At 40.6% G+C, this 18,080-nt stretch overlaps 1 protein-coding gene across 1 annotated transcript in view; it reads right to left on the bottom strand.

The window, feature by feature from the left end:
* DNAH3 (dynein axonemal heavy chain 3) overlaps positions 1-18,080 on the bottom strand; it is a 90,086-nt gene that overhangs the window by 3,021 nt on the left and 68,985 nt on the right. The window contains exons 46-60 of the mRNA XM_067551460.1: positions 16,778-16,921; positions 15,495-16,161; positions 15,241-15,406; positions 13,815-14,031; positions 12,612-12,794; positions 10,395-10,593; positions 7,456-9,597; positions 6,684-6,909; positions 6,137-6,381; positions 5,511-5,627; positions 4,198-4,352; positions 3,254-3,421; positions 1,894-2,036; positions 1,103-1,307; positions 552-689 (exon numbers count right to left, since the gene is read on the bottom strand). Coding sequence (XP_067407561.1) covers positions 552-689; positions 1,103-1,307; positions 1,894-2,036; positions 3,254-3,421; positions 4,198-4,352; positions 5,511-5,627; positions 6,137-6,381; positions 6,684-6,909; positions 7,456-9,597; positions 10,395-10,593; positions 12,612-12,794; positions 13,815-14,031; positions 15,241-15,406; positions 15,495-16,161; positions 16,778-16,921 — 5,115 coding nt within the window. The remainder of the gene's footprint in view (positions 1-551; positions 690-1,102; positions 1,308-1,893; positions 2,037-3,253; positions 3,422-4,197; positions 4,353-5,510; positions 5,628-6,136; positions 6,382-6,683; positions 6,910-7,455; positions 9,598-10,394; positions 10,594-12,611; positions 12,795-13,814; positions 14,032-15,240; positions 15,407-15,494; positions 16,162-16,777; positions 16,922-18,080) is intronic.

Genomic DNA, 18,080 nt, shown 5'->3' with positions numbered 1-18,080 from the left:
AATGGCATGTGGCCCATCTGCAACTGCAAAAATCCCCAATGGCTGGAGATGGTGCACTAGATGGGGAGGGCTCTGAATTACTACAGATAATTCTTTCCCAGGTGGTCTTGCTGACATGCTCAAGGATCAACTGATTGCCATACTTGGTCTTGGGAAGGAATTTTCTCCCAGATCAGATTGGCAGAACCCTACGGGGTTTTCACCATCCTCTACAGCATGAGGCATGGGTCACTTGCTGGTTTAAACTAGAGTAAATGGTGAATTCTCTTCAGTAACTCAGACAAAGGTTATGGGTCTATTACTGGAGGGGGTAGGCGAGGTTCTGTGGCTTGCAATGTCAGGCAGTCAGACTAGATGGTCCTGTCTGATCTTAAAGTCTATGAGATTCCAATTTCTGTTACACTGGTGTAAATCTAGAGTGACTCCAGGTTCACATTGACAGCCCAACATGTCCCCATTGTCTTATCCTTAAAGTGCTACTTCGTTTCTGTTCATGTCACATAATACATTAAAACAGTTTGTATAAATGAAATTCCTCCACATATTTTTACCTCAAATTCAAATCCAATATGATCAATTGGGATGGTGTATTTTCTCGCATAGTTCTGTGAAATGCCTGTCAAGAAGGACTGAGTAAAGTAGAATCCTGATATCCAAAATACGTTGGGTGGCCCTTGGTTGATCCATTCCTGAATATGAAAAAAAAGAAACCCAATATATTTATTAACAAAATCCAAAACATTTATTTCTTTAGACTGTAAACTTTTCAACCCTATCATACAGCTGAACACAATGTTTTTACATTTCTCCTTACCGAAAAGTTTGAAGTAAAAAACTGGAAACTGTACATTGTCACTACACAGTAAGGGCCAAATTGTGAACTCCTTACTCACACTTTTGGGCAGTTACTCACATGACTAATTCAAAGAGAATTGCTCATGAGTAATTGCTTGTGAATGTGTGTAAGGAGTTAATAAATTGGCTCTATCTATCTGGGGATTATTAAGTGACCCTAACTGAAGTAAATCCTCTCATTCAGCTTTCACACATTGGTCCCTGTGATGGATCCACATTACTTGTTGGCTAAGATTAAGTATAGTACCTGGAACATGGCCAAACGTGTAAGAAGATCAGATACATAGCTGCCTAGGGGTTTCAGCGATGGATAGGATTTGGCTGCCCACATTGGTGGTACTTTGCCTCCGAGCATGCTGCTGAAAACATCCTCAAGTTCAGATGACATCAACACTTGGCCTTTGATGGCTTTGCCTAGATTGACAAGACTGCTCCGAACAATTTCTGTAAGCCTGCAGATAAAGGAGAGATTGCCATTTCATTACTCATTAAGCCTCTGGTCCAAAGCCCATTGAATTCAATGGACTGACTACCACTGACTGAAGACCCGGGAGGAAATTTCTCACTGTATCTGTCAATACCACAACCATTCTTTGGCTATTTTGTAACTTCTAGTAAAGATTTACAATAGACCAGGGACATTAATTAACTATAGCTTTTAACTTTAGATACGAGTTGAAATATTGTCATATGCCGAGAATATAGGGGACTGGATGACTAAGGATTCGTAACAGGATAAGTAATCTTTCTCCTCATCATCACTAGTTCATATCTGGTCCAGGTTAGCAGTGACTGAAAGTTGCTATTGTCAGATAATTGTAACTGACCATCATGGTTCAGGAAGTCATTTGCTGCAGCTTTCAAGTATTTTTCATGCACACTCATCACAGCAGAATCTGCTCTCAAACAGCTTTTGTAAAAAGAGTTTATCATAAGATGGTTGCAATTGTCTAAAGCTTGTGACCTGCTGCTGATTATGAACACAAACATCTTGGCACCATGAGCTTTTGTAAAGTCAAAGAAAACAAGCTGCCCCACCTGTTGAATCTGATAAGTTCTTGCCTAAGTACTGTATTCATGGACTCCTCATAAAGCACCGGGTATTTCTTCATTACCTCTTCCAGATTAAAGTCATTTGGTAATTTGGATAGGATGTCCCGTGCCAAATCTTCAACAGTTTCCTGAAATCAAGAATGTGCAGAGAATGGGGAATTTTTTCAAATGGCCTTTTTTTGTTGTTGTTACTTTGTGCAAAACAGATTTCCTCAAATATTGCTGTTTTATATGCTGATTTACTGGACAGCTTTTGCTTCACTGGATATTTATATAGCTATTTATTGATAATATACAAAAGCCCTGTTCCCCACATTATTGGGGAGCTCTGAGCTGGGCTGACTGATCTGAGGGACTATTGGCACAGAGCAGAAGAGGGTGTGAAAGGGGCTCCCCAGTTCCTCCACGATCATGGCCTGTGGAGCTGCAGAAGAGGTGGGAAGTGGATGAAATTACTCCTCTAACCCAAGCTGCCCTTCTGTGGATTCTGGCCCCTGGCCACAGGAATCACACAGGATACTGCAACCATAAGACTGCAGCAACTTCTATGGAGCAGCCAAAGGGAAGCACAGCTGACAATCTGTGTCCTAGCAGTTGACCACCTTGAGGACAGTAATGTGTGTGTGGAGGGGGAAGGTAAGGAGGGAAAGGCCTGCTACAGTGCCTGGCTGACCATCCTTGAGGTCACTTCCCAGAAACTTGGACCCTGTGCCCAGGGTAAGTCTGGGCAGGGATCCTCCATGGCCAATGCTAAAGGAGATTTAACTAGTGCTATGTGGGTTACGAGCCAGGTCAGGGCACAAACCTCCAGGATCAGGATTTGCTCAATGAAATTATATTCCGTATTTTGAAACTGCCTTGGAATCTGAGTCCAGGAGCTTAATCAATTGTGTGTTTCAATTATCATCGTCACAACTGCAATGCAATGATGATATATAAGGCCTAATCATTATTTAAATATGTGAAATACACAAAAAAAACATTTTATCTAAGCCTCCACTTATCTGAGTAAGTTCCTTTGTTCTACTCAGTCAAATGGGGCTGTACGGAATTAACCCATCAGACTGGGACATTTCCAGCATTGCTTTGTGTGCACACACTCAACCCTGATTATTAAATTCTTTCCATTTGATCTCTTTGAGGGGGAGACCACTCTCTGTTCTTAGTGGGCCCTTCACCCATAAAGCTGATTGCATCCACAAGGAGTCTCTCAAACTCACTCCCTGTCGAGTAGTCATAGGTGGGAGATGTCCAACTCCCCTAAGCCATAAGGGATGATGCATAAGAAAGCCTTCATAAAATGCTTCTTTGATAAAGGATTATTTGGTTCCCCACTTCCCATTACCTGTGGGGACTTGCCACCTCCACCCACTTGTCTGGGAAGAGTCAATAACACTCCACTGAAAAGCTCGTTGGTCTCCTGGTTATCTTTAGTGATGTCTGCATTCTCATGAAGCCCAAACACTTCAGGATGTGTTGTAATTGGTAAGCTTCGTAAGTAGTCAATGTAAGACTACAAAGAAAACATGTAGTTACCAAAAATGTGTATTTCATAACGTATTTTTAATCAATCAGTAAGTACAGCCCAGCTTTAATGGAACATAATGAGAATGTAATACACAGCTGGTCATGTTCAAACACATGAATTCCCAACTAAAAAAATCATTGCCTTACATAATCCAAGCAGATAAATACAAAATCTTTGAAGATTTCAGAGACTAATTTAGGACCTGATCTTGCAGTCCTCATGTAAGTGCTGAGTTTATCTAATTTTCTATACTAGCTAATAAAGTCTCCAGCCTTACTCAGATTATGCTGTTGAAATCAGAAGTCAGATACAATATTTTCAAATATCAAAAGACCAGCCCTGGGCAAACCATGCTGTCATGGTAAAAAAGGCCTGCAGGGGGTGTAGGGTCCCCGAGTGTAGTTTCTCTGTGGCTTGTCCCTTCCCAGATATACAGAACCACAATGGTGCTGAAGTAGAAAACCTGCACAGATGTGGCATCATTTTCACCCATAGGAAACAGAAGAACATTGTAAGATCATAGTGTCTCTCATAAAGTTGCATCAGAACACTAAGTGCCAGTTCAAGACTGGTGAGTCTGTATTCTGTGCACATAGAGATACATTCTGGCATTATTTATGATCTTAAATGTTTTGTTTCCTGTACACAATAATGCACAGCAGTATGCTCTCAGTATACTCAGAATATCATTCTTAAAAGTTCACATATTAGCTTATTCTCAGTGGCTTATTAGAAGGAATTTCTGTCCTTTGTTTCCCTACCTGGTATGGCCCATGTGGTGGTATATAGTAGTCATCCCCAGGTGAAAGTTTATACTTCTCCTGTTCTATATCCTTGTTATAGACTATGGAAAGAAGTGACAGGAGAAGACGCCTGTCTTTGTCATCTGTTACTCTCCCACCATAGTTACATTCCCCTGGGAAATTAAACAGAAAACAGGCTGAAAGATTGAATGATTATTTGTAAAGACGTAATAAAAATGGCTTACATTAAAGAATTCCTCTGGTAAGTTGAAAACTGTGACAGGAACTAACTAACCCAGTGTTGCTCAAGCTGTGGTCCTTTGGCCATAAATGGTGTGTGGGGGCATTTCCAGCTGGTCTGGGAAACTCCGTCCCTCACAAAGATGAATCGTCATGATTTTAGCAGTAATACATCCTGCTAACTGAAACCCAACTTTGGAGCTCTCTTGGCATTTCCACTTTCCAGAGGCTTTATCTGACCAGCTAAACTCCACAAACTAAGCACTTCTTTAAGCCCTAAACCCAGACTATATTTGTGCATGATGACAAAACTGCAGGGGCATAAACAGGCAAGAGGACAGAACACTCTGCAAAAGGACCTGGCGAGATTAGAGCAGGGGGAGCTGCAGGCAATGAAGAGAGATTTATTTGGTTCTAAGAGAATGTAAACTTTTATAGCCGGGGAGAGGAAATAACAGCCTAGACACAAAGTGGGGGAGACACTGCCAAGTAGCCACACCTGTTTATTTTCATATCTTGTCTCCTTAATACTGTCCCAATATCATCATATAACTAAGTTCTATATTCACTATAAGGAAGCATAAAATCATGTTTCAGAGATTGGGAGGGGAATTATCCATGAGCAGGTCACTAGCTGAAGAACAAGCAATGTCTAAATGACTGTGACTACCAGGAAATATTATATCAACTATTTACAAGGCACACGCAATCCCCAAATGCCTTACAAGTGAGAGGGATTATTATACTCCCTGGCAAATCTCCAGCCTCGAATATGTCAAGCTTTGACATACTGGTCAGCCTAGAGATGCCATTGATGCTTTTTGTTTGACAAATAGTAAGCAAAGCTCAGGAGTTTTTCTGGACCATGAGTAACCTTTCTAGCTATGCAAACAACAATGATCTAGTTACTCAAATCTTATGCCTTTGGTCATAAATTGCTCAGCTCTGGGAGGCAAGAAAGAATAACTGTGGGAATCTATCACATTTATCAAGCACCATCATTGTAGTTATGATGTTATCGGTCAGCATCTGAAGTTATTTGTATAAAATACCCTCCAGTCTATGTACATTACAGAGTGCAACTTCTATACCTGTTAGATAGGTCAGAGCATCAAACGGAATTTCTTCATACTCATTCAGAAACATCTGGATCTGTCGCATACTGATTCTAAGATCAGATTCATTGAATTCATAAGGAATATTCCAACCTGTTCAATTCAAAAGAAATGTGTGATGCAGTGGTATGTTGTCCTGATAACTGTGCTTAGGAAATAATGACAACGGTATGAAGTTGTAAAAACAGTTCCTGCTGCTAGAGAACTACCCAATGAAGCCTAGGCATTTCCTTGGTGTTTACTGCCCAAATTGGAGATATCTACCCTTAACAACATTCAATCCCAATGTACTCTATGTTTACTTTTGCAAGCTCTCAGTGACTTCTATAGTAGTTTTGTCTGAATAAGAACCTCAGGAATGGAACCGATATATATTTATACAGTACAAAACCTCAAAGTAGCTTTTCAATGTTGCTTCACTCTATTCTGTGCAATGCTGACACACATAAACATTCCCAGCCATCATCAGATAACGTAACCGCCCTCTTGTCACAGTGCTGGAAGTAACACTTCTGGCTGGCATTCTGGGGACAGGGCTGAAGTAACCTATAGCAAAACTGTTAATCCTTTTTAGGAAATCTGCAAAATGATCCAAATCTTACCCAATGGGCCAAAGTTTTTCCTTTCTTGAACGAGGGCATGGAAAAAGCAAAGGCCAAAGAGCAATTTTTGCCACATTTCTTGTTTTTGGCAACTGTTAAAGAACGCATAATCAGAGACTGGGTCATTGAGGTACGATCGAAGGAGGTTTGCTCTAACCCCTTTAGGAGGTTCATTGGTCATTTTGATGCCATTCTGGAGAATACTGACAGGAAACTTTTCTGATGGATAGCTAGTTAGCCATAATCTGAACAGGTAAAGACAGAAACATATTTGATTACATGTCCTCAATCTTGAACTGCATCAGTTTTAAACTTTATTAATATAGGAGACAATTGCAGTCTAAATATAGTTTTAGAAACAGGATGTGGACTAGATAAATTGAATATCTACATAGAAAAGTTGGTGTCTTGATTATTACATATTGTCTTTAAATAAGTCTAATATGACAATTAGTTATTCACATAATCTTTTTATTCCTTTTTACAGCAATTCTAATTTATATTGGAAATACTCCCACAGAAAATGGAATAATAATAAAGCTCCTACCTGAATTTTTCATGAGTATTCTCAGGCACTATCGTTTCTTCACAGATTTTTTCCAAAGCAGGCATCCAGCTGGTTGCAAGATGGCAGTTTTGTAACACTACCCAACTTCCATCAATGATAGCCTGATATATCATTTTTGCTGCTATTGGACCCTGGCCCTGGCCAAGTGAAATCGTCTGAATGCTTGTACCTCCTATGCCAAGGTCATCAGCAAACTTTAACAAACCTATTGTAGCAAATTTAACACACACAAAATCTTTTAGCAAATAGATCCATGTTGCATGCATCATTTATATAATCACAAACACTGTTAAAAGGACAAATGACAACATGTATTCTAGTCAATTTTTTTTTTGAAGTTAAAAAGTAGTTTCAGGTGGTGTATGAGATTGAATCTCTCAGACAGTCGCTGTGGTTTAGACGTAAATTACTCCCAATTTAAAGAGTGGTGTAAAAGGGCCTTAATATAAATGAGACTCTGGCTTGGAATCTAAATCTTGTTAAACCCTTGAAGATCCAATTGGAGATGTATTCATTTCATCACCATTATAATTTCTTTTCCCCTAGTTTCTGCCCCTATTTTGGTGTATTTTTAAAATGTGTTTTTTACAAGATAAAGGATATGTGGAAGGATAAGAATGTTTGAAATATGAAGCGACTACTACAGTTAATGTATTGTACTATAAAGGTACTGAATGAAGGAGCTCACATTTTATCATCAGTTTAGTCATGCAAAGCATTTCCATTAAAAAAAAATTTTTTTTAACCTCACCTGCCATAGGATCAGCACCTGGTGATAATACAAAAATCAAAGGCGCACAGCAATTGGAATCACTGTAGCTTCCAGCAAGGTCAAAAGTGGGTGGTTCTATATACGTTCTTCCCATATTTTCTGTGATGAAATTCTGTGTTGCTGGAATGATTTTATCAGGTCTTAAACATCTTAGAATGACCATACGATCTAACCCTACTAGTGTCTTCCATACATCTGGGAATGCCTCTTCCTGGGGCTTTGCAGAGTCATAAATCATTTTCCAGTTTGAAACATTCTCCCTTACATGGTCCATCAGTCCATGAAGGTTTTTTAGACTAGATGCACGTACAATCTCAGCCCATGATTTATCAGTCAACCACTCTGGGGCTGGGTTGAGGTAAGGGTTATCAAGAGCAACACCTCCTGTCAATAGGAACCGCCAAGTCTCATCATCTATTTTATCTTCTCCTTTCATTATTCCTATAGTCAGAAGGAGGGAGAACAGCAGTTTATCCTTCTCGAACAGCGAACGGCAGATGTTATTGTAGATGCTTACTGTAAAATGTTCAATTATATTCTCAATTCTCTCCTGCAGTTCATCACTCTTTTTGCTATTAGCAATGGATTGAATATACAAATTAATGAACCAAGTTAATGAATACTGGTACATAGGTTCAATGTTTGCCAGATCAGAAATGCAGAAGAAGACAATTGCTGAATGAATAGCTACTGGCTTGTAACCCATTCGAGTAGCATCTATTTGCATTTCAGTTACAGAGGCAATTTCCTGCTTCTCAGAGATTTCTTCAGATAGCTCTTTGGATGAAGATAAAACCTTAATTGCTGTTTCATCTTCTAAGATGTTTCCTTCTGACTTGGAAAGAACCTCAAGGATTTTATCTTCTATCTCTTTCAGTTGTTTCTTGTTGGCCGCACTTTCTATGATCAGTTTATTTTTCTTTTCTTCGAGCTCAGGTTTTTCCTTTGCAGCTACAATTCCAAGAAGTTGGTCCTGAAGACCTAGTGGTGTAATCATGAAGTTGAGTAGACAAACTTTCACAGCCACTTCAGGAAGATAATGAGGATTCCTTAAACGAGTTGTCATGTAAAACTTGAAATCTCTTGAGTATTCAATTATATTTTCACCTAATCTCATGTATTCTACACCCTGTTGTTTGAACGTTAGCTTTAGCAATATAGGCTCTATGAAAGCCTCTAGCTCTTCACCAATATTTTCAAGCAAGACTGGTGTTCCAAACTGGAGAGCATTTTCCAGTGTCCTAACATAGTTCGAATCAGACAGTTTGATAACTGAAAGCTTGTTAGCTTTCTCCATATTTTTTATCCACTTGTTAGCTTGTCTTTGAGGATCAATCATTAAAGCCCATCTTCTTGAGTTAGAAACAATTATACCATTATCGATCGAAAATGAATCAACTGGCAATCCAGCAATCTGCCAGGCACGGATTTTGACAGGATCCCCTAAAGTATTACTTAGGCTAAAATCATTGGAGCATGGTACATTCATCTCCTTGCATAGGACCTGCCATTGGTTTTGGCATTCAAGGCGATAGTCTACAGTAAAGGCTCCCAAATAAGCCACTGTTCCTGATGATAACAAGACATCACCAGTCAGGTCTGTGTATCGGATTCCCAACAATCGTGCAGCTTCTGTCCACCTATCTTTCTCTCCTCCAAGTCCACTAATCAGCTTTTCAGCTCTTACCAGCTTTTGTGAACAGATTTCAATGTTGTTTTCTAATTCTATCTTCCGGTTATTCATGCTTTCAAACTCATCGTTCAAGGCTTGGAGACGGTCCACTACATCCTTGAGTTCTGCACGCTTTGTATTTAACTTCTTCATTTGAATTTCAAGTAAACCTTCTGCCTCCCTAAGACGCTCACGTTTTGGAGCAACCACTTTAGCCACACGGTCATACACCTCCATGGCTCTGACCCACTTGCATAAGCCTTCACAGGCTGATGACACATTTTTTATGACAGCTGGCTGAAAATCTGGATGACCAATAAATCTCTCTCTGATCCTCTTCATTATAGCAGGAAGAATATTATCCTTGTCATATGTCTTTAAGCTTTCAAGGAATTTCAGATCTCCTAGAAGCTTTCTAGAAATTCCCCAGTAGTCTTCTATCATTTTACCTGTATTGCACAGAAATCAAATCAGTTTTAAATCACAGGTATTCAAACTTAAAATACTTTAAATACCAATATGAAAAAGCTAATACCAATCATCTTGCAGTAGGTTTGTATCATACAGATGCAGTTAACAAATTTTAGAAAAATGCTTACATATGAAAATTTAAACAAGGACACTTATTAATATGTGTCAAACTGAAATTTAGTAGGCATGTTCATTAACAATACAATAATTTTAATCTGCCAAAAGCAAAGGGAGAGAAATAAATTGTTATAAAAGCTTTTCTTGGTTAACTTTTATTAAGTAAATCCTATGCTGAGGATTTCCTGCCTAACTTACATAATAAAAACAATAATTATAACTATTATGTCTACTTATTAAGGGATAAATTGTGGGTGCACTAGGTAGGAGTGAAGTTGATGAAAGGAGTCCCTGCCCCTCTTCCATCCAGTGTACTCATGTGTGACCCAATACTAACCTAAAATCTCCAGGTGCAAAAGGCTGGCTAACATGACTAGTGATGCTCCACAGGTCCAAAGGGAGTGGTTATCTAGGACTTCGGCATAGCCCACATTCTGCCTCCCTACATGCTTGCTAATGTCTAACGGATGGTCCTGGAGGGGAGCATGCAGGTGTAAGGTATAATAGTGCAGCACACTCCACTAGAGCTCTCTGAGGCATCCCTCTTGCATCTGCAAATCTTAGCTCAGTGTGAGTGAAAAGCGGAATAGGTGATTTTGTGCCAGCTAGGACACAGATGACACAAACATTCCCTAAGCTTTCACAACGGTATTATTACCACTGCCACTTGGATCAGGCTTTCTCTCTGGTTTCATTCCTTTCATTACACAGATACTCTCCATGACGAGCTTGACAGGGCCCGGTGGATTCTGCATGGCCTTGACAAGCGAGATGTCTGAGGGGTTCAGGGTATCGAGAGCTGAGAGTGCAGCCTCCAGAGCTGGCATGGCTTCTGCAAGGTCCCCTTCACACTCTTCCTGCAAATCCATTGAACACAATGCTTTAACCTTTCAAGTAGCAGTCTGCTATAAATTGACTGCCCTGTGCTGAAAAATGCTAATGTGGCATTAGTGAACCTTTTGCAGTTATAATTAACTCAGAAAAAGGTTTTCAAAGCAGTATATTTCATGAAAAGAGAACTATTTTAATAATCTATCCTATCAGTTTAGTGTATTACTTTGCACAGTCATCTTAACTGCATCCCACCACCATGTTTCTTTTTACAGTTGAAGGCTGTAGGGATAGCTCCATTTAAACATCTTAAAAATACTTTTGCAGACTTGTTGCAGGTGCTGAAAAACAGGTGGAGAGGGAGAATAACACATTCCTGGGACATCAGGAGCAGCTCATTTCTTTTACCATGCGCATGTCACTATTACAGCAGAATGCAGCAAACAGTAATTATTTCTAAGGTAACCCCAGGATCCCGCAGTCGTGTATGTTTTTGCATTTCTTTGCATGACATCTGGTCATGGTGATATTTCTGAGGATGTTTGGTTTTGCTACGTTTTATGTTTTGTGTTTGTACAGCATCTAGAACAATGGGGTCCTGGCCCATGACTAGTGCTCCTGGGTTACTATCAATATAAATAGTAATTTTTTCATGACCATCTCATTCCTCAGTAGTACAGATACAGAATTTTTGATGAATGACTTGCAACTCCAGGCCTATACACAAAAACCTCACACGCAAAGCACTGCAAGACAGAGTTCCCAACAGGATGATGGGATACCATGTTGGGACACCTCATCTCCTAGTGTCCAAGGGATAATCTCTTCTTGTAAAGCGTACATCTCACTTTTCTGTACATTCATTCAAATGCATGGAACATTAGGATAGTTGGGCACCGTTGTAACAAAACCACACATTTTGTGGACCTGACTGTTAGCACCAAGGGTATGTCTATACTGCAATTAACAACCCGCAGCTGGCCCGAGCCGGCTGATTCAGGCTCATGGTGCTCAGACTGTGAGGCTATTTAATTTCAGGGTAGCTGTTCAGACTTGGGCTGGAGCCTGGGCTCTATGACTCTGTGAGATGGGAGGTCTCAGAGCTCAGGTTGCAGCCCAAGCCAGAACATCGACACCAACATTAGACAGCCCCTTATTGCAAGCCCCGGGAGCTTGTCAGCTGGGTGTCTAATTGCAGTGTAGACATAGTCAAGAGACTAAGGGTGAAATTCTAGGGCCTGCAGAAGGCCCCAATGCTTTGGAGCTACTGCAGGCCCAGTGCATGGGAAATGGAGGACTGAGAAGCTACTCCGACATGCTGTAGAGCTCCGTCACACAAGAGCACAGAATAGGGGAGTAGGGCTATGGATTGGCTGACAAAGGCATAGTAATGTGTCCACAAATTGACAACACCCTAAGACCACAAACCCCACCTAAAGCAGTGGGTTTGGCATAGTTTAGCTGCTGCTCCAGCTTAGAGGCTATAGCTCTTGTCTGCAGATAGCAGCCACAGAGGAACTGCACTATGCCCAAAGTAAGGTGTGGGGAGAAGATTTCTCCCTCCCCCCAAACTCTTTATAGGGCCTCTATATAACATCTGTTTACTAGGGCTTTATGCAAAGGATGAGACTTACTCCAGATAAGTAACAATCCCAATAAAATACCTCTCTGTCCAAGTAATTAGTTCCATCTCTTTCTTTACTCAGCTGCATAAGGGGACTAGCTTTCTCTTTCAGAAAGATCTTAGATGCACCTTGAATTACATGTGCAAGATACATGTTAAAGTCAGGACATATTTGTTGCACTGGAGAAAGGAATTCTGGGAGCTCTGTAGAATTATTATCTGGCCATCACTAAATACAGCCAGAGTAACATTTTTAACATCTCAATCATCATCTCTCATGCTTTTGTTTTTTCATTTGCATTGTTAGGAACTAGGGCCTCACCTCTAAGGTGCTGTGCATCTATCTCCTCAACTCCCATTTACTTTGGCGGGAGTTGAGACAGATTCAGTACCTCGCAGGGACAGGCCCTTGTAAACTACCTTAATAGCTTTGGAAACAGCCGCAGCATCATTAGCCTCCTTTTCATCTGCAGATACTAGCTCCTTCTTTGCGTCTACTTCGATCGTTTCTTTTTCTATCTGGATCATCATTTTCTCTGTTTCTGCAGAGGTTTGAATTAGTTCAGGCTGAAGGGCAGTCAGTTCCTTCTGCATTTCTTCAACCTATGAAGATATCAGGGAAATGAGAGAAATCCTGGTAACTGGTGTGTGTAATTTCCTGTCTCAGTGTGATAGGCAGAAAATGGCAAAGATGCTATGAGAGTGCAGTTTTAAAAAGGACACTCAGCATACAACTCACATTTTAAAAAGTACCCTTTTTGCCTATTTGATTGAGATCTCCACCTTCTGTTGTTAAAACTGAAATGGATTTTTAAAATCGAATGTGTTTTTCACATTTGTGATGTCTTTTTACTTTTTGCAATTCACTCAGCCTCCATACTGAAAACAATCTGATCAGTTTCACTTTCCTTATAGTCAGTTTCAGCTTGTGGACTCCAGTGCTCCCTTCCCTTTACTTGAGTGAATGAGAGTGAAATCCAGTGTTAACCAGGCAAGGGATACCGAAGTGGGAATAGCAGCAGCTCCTGGGGGTGCTTTCCCCCACAGGGGAAGTGCACAGAAGTGGGAAGCCCCTTTGCTTTGCCAGGGTCTGTTCCAGGAGTAGAAGGGAGAAGAGCTGGGAAGCTACAGAGTTGGTGGCTTGCTCACTTGGGGGCCTGTGTGTGAATCTGCTCAAAAGGTAACGCTCATTCATGCAACAGTAACTCCCTTCCTGCATCTTCTTCCCATTTTGAAGGGGGGAATAGGCACAGACATGCACAGCCACTGTCACGAAAGCTCTCGAAGAAACCATACTGCCAGGGATTCTTCAACTGGGGCTCTGAGAAAACTATACCGTTACTTGAATTTAGCAAAGTTTTTCTAACATGTTTGGCTGAGTAGCATTGAGTCCATTCAATCTTACCTTTAGAGAGCTACTCTGAAGTTACTTAAAATAGTTTCTTAAAATAGCTAAGCAGGAATCTCACACTTACTGGTGGCTTTAAGAAGAAAATTATGAATACTACAGTGAACAGCAAATTAAGCTTGCAAGCCTTATTAAAGTTAACAGAAGCTAAGTGCTAAATTACCCATATGCCATGTTAAAAAAAATTATTCTTCAAATTTTCAGTCTAAACTTACTTGAGAAGATGCAAATTCAAGTTTTTGAAGGCCCACAAGATAGCGATTTCTCATCATGTCAACTTCTTGCCTTTTGCTATTTAGTAGAGTCTTAAAGGTGAGAATCAGTTCTAGATAAGATGTTGGCGTTACATAGTTGTGTCTTCGCAGTGTGCTGTAATAGCTGACAGAGAGCTCTCTCACACTTTCTTGGAAATATTTGCACATTGACACAACCCTGTGGAAAACCTTGCGTGTTAAAATGTAATGAAAATGTCTCTTGATATTAATCCTGGCAATTTTGTGTCCTACCAACTGTTTATTTCTATTGGCATCTAAAACAATGGAGTCAAAGTCTGCTTTTGGTTATTCCAGTGTAAATACAAAATAACTACACTGAAATCAATGAAATTATATTGGTGCAACTGAGAGCGGAATTTAGCCCACTATTTAAAATATATAAGGTTAAATTCTCCCCTCAGAGGGGATTTTCGGAGGTACTGAAGAATAGTTCATGTTAAAGTCAAAAGGAGCTTCAGGTATTGAGCGTTAATGAAAATTGGGCCATAAACCCACACAGCTCCAAACTGACTGTTGTCCTAGGATGGCTCTCAACTGGCTACCCTCCAGCATCAGGCAGTGGCACCACCGGTGTGCCTGCCTCAATTTCTCCTTCAGTAGTTCCCAGAAATACTCCAAACAGTCTTTCTGAATATAAATAGTCCTTGCAGGGTTAATCTGTTACAAAAGAAAGCCCTGTGTGTATGAACCATAACACACTAAGTTCCCAACAGTCTATCGGTATCCCACCTCACCTCAGCGTCTCTCACCGCACTTACCTCTCAGGTAGTGCTCTGGCACCTCTCACCATGCCTCACCCCAGCCTTCAGCTCTCTCTGGCCCAGGAAGCTCAACAGGCTTTTTGCTGGCTTCCAGGCAATTCCTCCCTCTTTCCAGGCAGGTTCTGCAGAGCTTTCTGCTCTCTGCAGATTTCCTCTAGGCAACTCTCTGGTGCTCCTTCTCTCTCTCCTCTGTTCCCAGGAAACTCTCACCTGTGCCTTCCTGTCTTCCTTCAGAGACCCCTCAAGCAGCTCTCACCTGCCAGAACTCTCACTCTCAGGTAGGGCTCCCCTGCCCTTTTCCTGACAGACTCCATCTGCATTCTAAGACAGTTCGGACTCACCAGATCTATCTTCCCTTGGCTCTAGAGCCCAAGTGCCCTCTTTTAAGCCCCACCTGGGGTGAGCTGACCAGTCTTAAAGGGACAGTGTCACCCTGTGAAAACGTCAATGGAGTTGCATTTTTGTAACTAAAGATATGTCTACACTTTGAGCTGAAGCTGATAATCACATCTTCAGCTAAAGCATCACATAGCTGTGATGTTATCCTTATATAAGGCTTGATGTGGTTATCAGCTTCAGACACCTTTTGACAAACACACACATACGCTTTTCGAATTTCATCTTCCAGTTCAACATCCTCCAAAAACTTGTTTGCAACCATTTCCAAAGCATCAGTGGGCCAGGTCTGGAACCAGTCAATGGTACAGCAGTTTATCAGTGAAGGGAACATTCGTAGTCGATTCCGGAATGCATCTCCAATTGGACTCATTGCTGGAAAGAATGCATATTGTTAATTAAGTCCACCAACAGTTCAGAGGCAAAAAGATTTTGAATAAGGCAGCGTGTGCTAGATACAGACCTAAGACAATGTGTAAATTTTTCTTCACTCTTTCAATAAAGAAGTTGTACATAGCAAGTGGAGTAGCCTCAATTTTTTTGCCTTCCGTCCTTGCTGCTGCCTGCATTTTCTCAACTATTTCAGCCTTCTCATCTGCTGCGAAGATATTAGGCACATCACCGGTATTTAAAAGCATGTTAATATCCTCCACAAATGACTCGTCCTTTATTTGATTGTCACAGAACAAAAAAGACACATTTTTGTTACTGACGCCAGTCTGCAGCATGATTCGTTTCACATCCTCCTTCCATTCATTGTTACCATAGGACTTCGTGATTTCAATCTGAAAGAGCTCGAAAGCATTCATGAAGGTGGCCAGCTTGGTAGCACTTTGTCGCCCACTCCCACCAATTCCCACCAAAAGCAAATGACCATTGTCCTGCTTCAGTACTCTGCATATTCTTGAGATATGCTCGATGGCAAACTTAAACATGACCAAGGACATTGGTGCCTTGCTGATATTGTTGTACTCATCAAGGTAATATTCCATCACAGCTGTCAGTTGCTTTAAGTCTGTGATTTCATCATAGGCTTTTACATCACTGTCTGGTTTAAAGTAGTCTCCAAAGAAGAGGCTGCGGATATTATTATCGGTGATCTTGCCAGTAGGTGACAGATGACTCAGTACCTTTGGAAGAGACAAGATTCGACTGATAATTCAGACTCTAAAGTGTTATAACATGATTTTTTCCTCTAAAGAAATACTCATCCTTATCCACATAGTATTAGGTATTACTGCCATGGGAAATGCGGTCTTCTAGCTATTCCAATGCATTATTTCAGACCAAACAAAAAACAAATGGAGGTAAAACAATGTGTGCTGAAATGCTGTTTTTCAGATAAGTATACCTCAAAATGTGGGCATTCTGATTTCACTGTCCAGTATATGGCCAAGTTTCCAAAAGGCCTAATAATACTCACAGCACGTATGGACCCTTCCGAATACGCACCAATCAGTAACGGCATGGCTATCTACCTCCACCCCGATCCTGCCAGTTACTTATTTCAGGCTATCTCCTGCCCCTATAAAGAGCCCCACTGAAGTCAGAAGGATCAGAGCCCTAACTTGCATGAGCAAATGCACAATATACAAATAGATGCACTCCCAAATATTGTGGGTGCATCAAGGGAGGCTGTTCAAATTTTTTTCTAATACTGCTATATCTGAAACGTTCAATTAGTTATGTAAATTTGTCAGTCCCATTTACGTGTTCAAATTGTTCTGAGTGTATAAGGCAGCATACCTTATCAACGCTCTGCTTGAAGTTATTTGATGTTGTTTCTTTTACCATCTTAAAGAACATCTCCCTGTCATCCTTGTCAATTAAGCGGTCATAGAAAACTCGATAAACTTCATGGATCCAAAGTCTGATCAGCTTGTCCCCATCCTGTAAAACCAGATATAAACGAACAGATCAATATTTAAAGAGCTGGACTTATTTCATAACAAAGTAGTCAGATCTCCATTTTGAGCTTGATCCACCTCTCACTGAGGTCAATGGGAGTCTTTCAGATGTGAGAATATAAGCAAATGGGTCAGCATTTCTTAACCAGACTGGTTTTCTCCACATAATGATTGTGTCATATCTTTCCTGCCAATACACTCTTGGTCTCTGCTGGCAAAGCACTTATCTATTGTTACATCAAGTGTGTTTATCTGTGGGGTGCTCTATAATGATTTTTCATATTTTAGAACAATACCAGTGGCATTGAACAGAGAACGTGTGACTCATGACATGGGTGCTTAGGAACAGAGCGATAAACAGTGGGGGTGAAATCCAGATCCCTCTGAAGGCAGTTTCGTCCTGAGTATATTTTCAGCTCAAGAAATAAGGATTAACATGCATAACTCCCACCCCTGTAGTAACATTAATGAATGCCCCCATCCCAACGCACCCCTCTTGTCCCAATTGGCCCACCCCTGCATGGCCACTATATCAAAGCTGGTATGGAGATCCACAGAGGACAACCTGCAGCAGTCTTCTTCAGTTTCTGCACCAGAATTCTCCCTGGCTAGATCATGGGTTTTTAGGGCACTTTATGCCACTCCAGACCTTTTACCCAGTGTAAAGGGATAAGAATGTTCCTCAATTTGTTTAATAGCTTTGTTTGGCTTTTTTATATTACATAGAAACTTCAGTCATCAGCTAATAGCAAGATACATTTTGGGGGGCCAAGCAATTCAACCTCTTTGTGCCTCAGTTCCTTTATCTGTTAAATGGGGATAATAATCCTTCTTTTCTTCCTTCTTCCTTTGTCTTGTCTATTTAGGTAGTAAATTAAGGGGTAGGGACTGCTTCATACTATGAATATTACAGGGCTAACACATTAGGACCCTGATCTAGCTGTTACTGTAATAGAAGCAAATAAATAATAATAACTACAACAAACATCTGAACATGTTTTTCTTCATCAAGAGGGAGGAGGAAAGTTCATAGCAAAATATCCAGGCCCAATCCTGCTCTCAGTTATATGCGTGCAAATATATTAAAATTACAGTGCATGGAAATGAAAAGAATTTAGCTCTAATACTTTATTTTTTTATCT

Source organism: Emydura macquarii, unplaced genomic scaffold (assembly GCF_026122565.2).
Source record: "Emydura macquarii macquarii isolate MOO-44397 ecotype Brisbane River unplaced genomic scaffold, CSIRO-AGI_Emac_v2 contig_1348, whole genome shotgun sequence".
Lineage (NCBI taxonomy): Eukaryota > Metazoa > Chordata > Testudines > Chelidae > Emydura > Emydura macquarii.
Note: the sequence above shows the minus strand (reverse complement) of the source record. Positions and strands in the feature narration are given on the sequence as shown.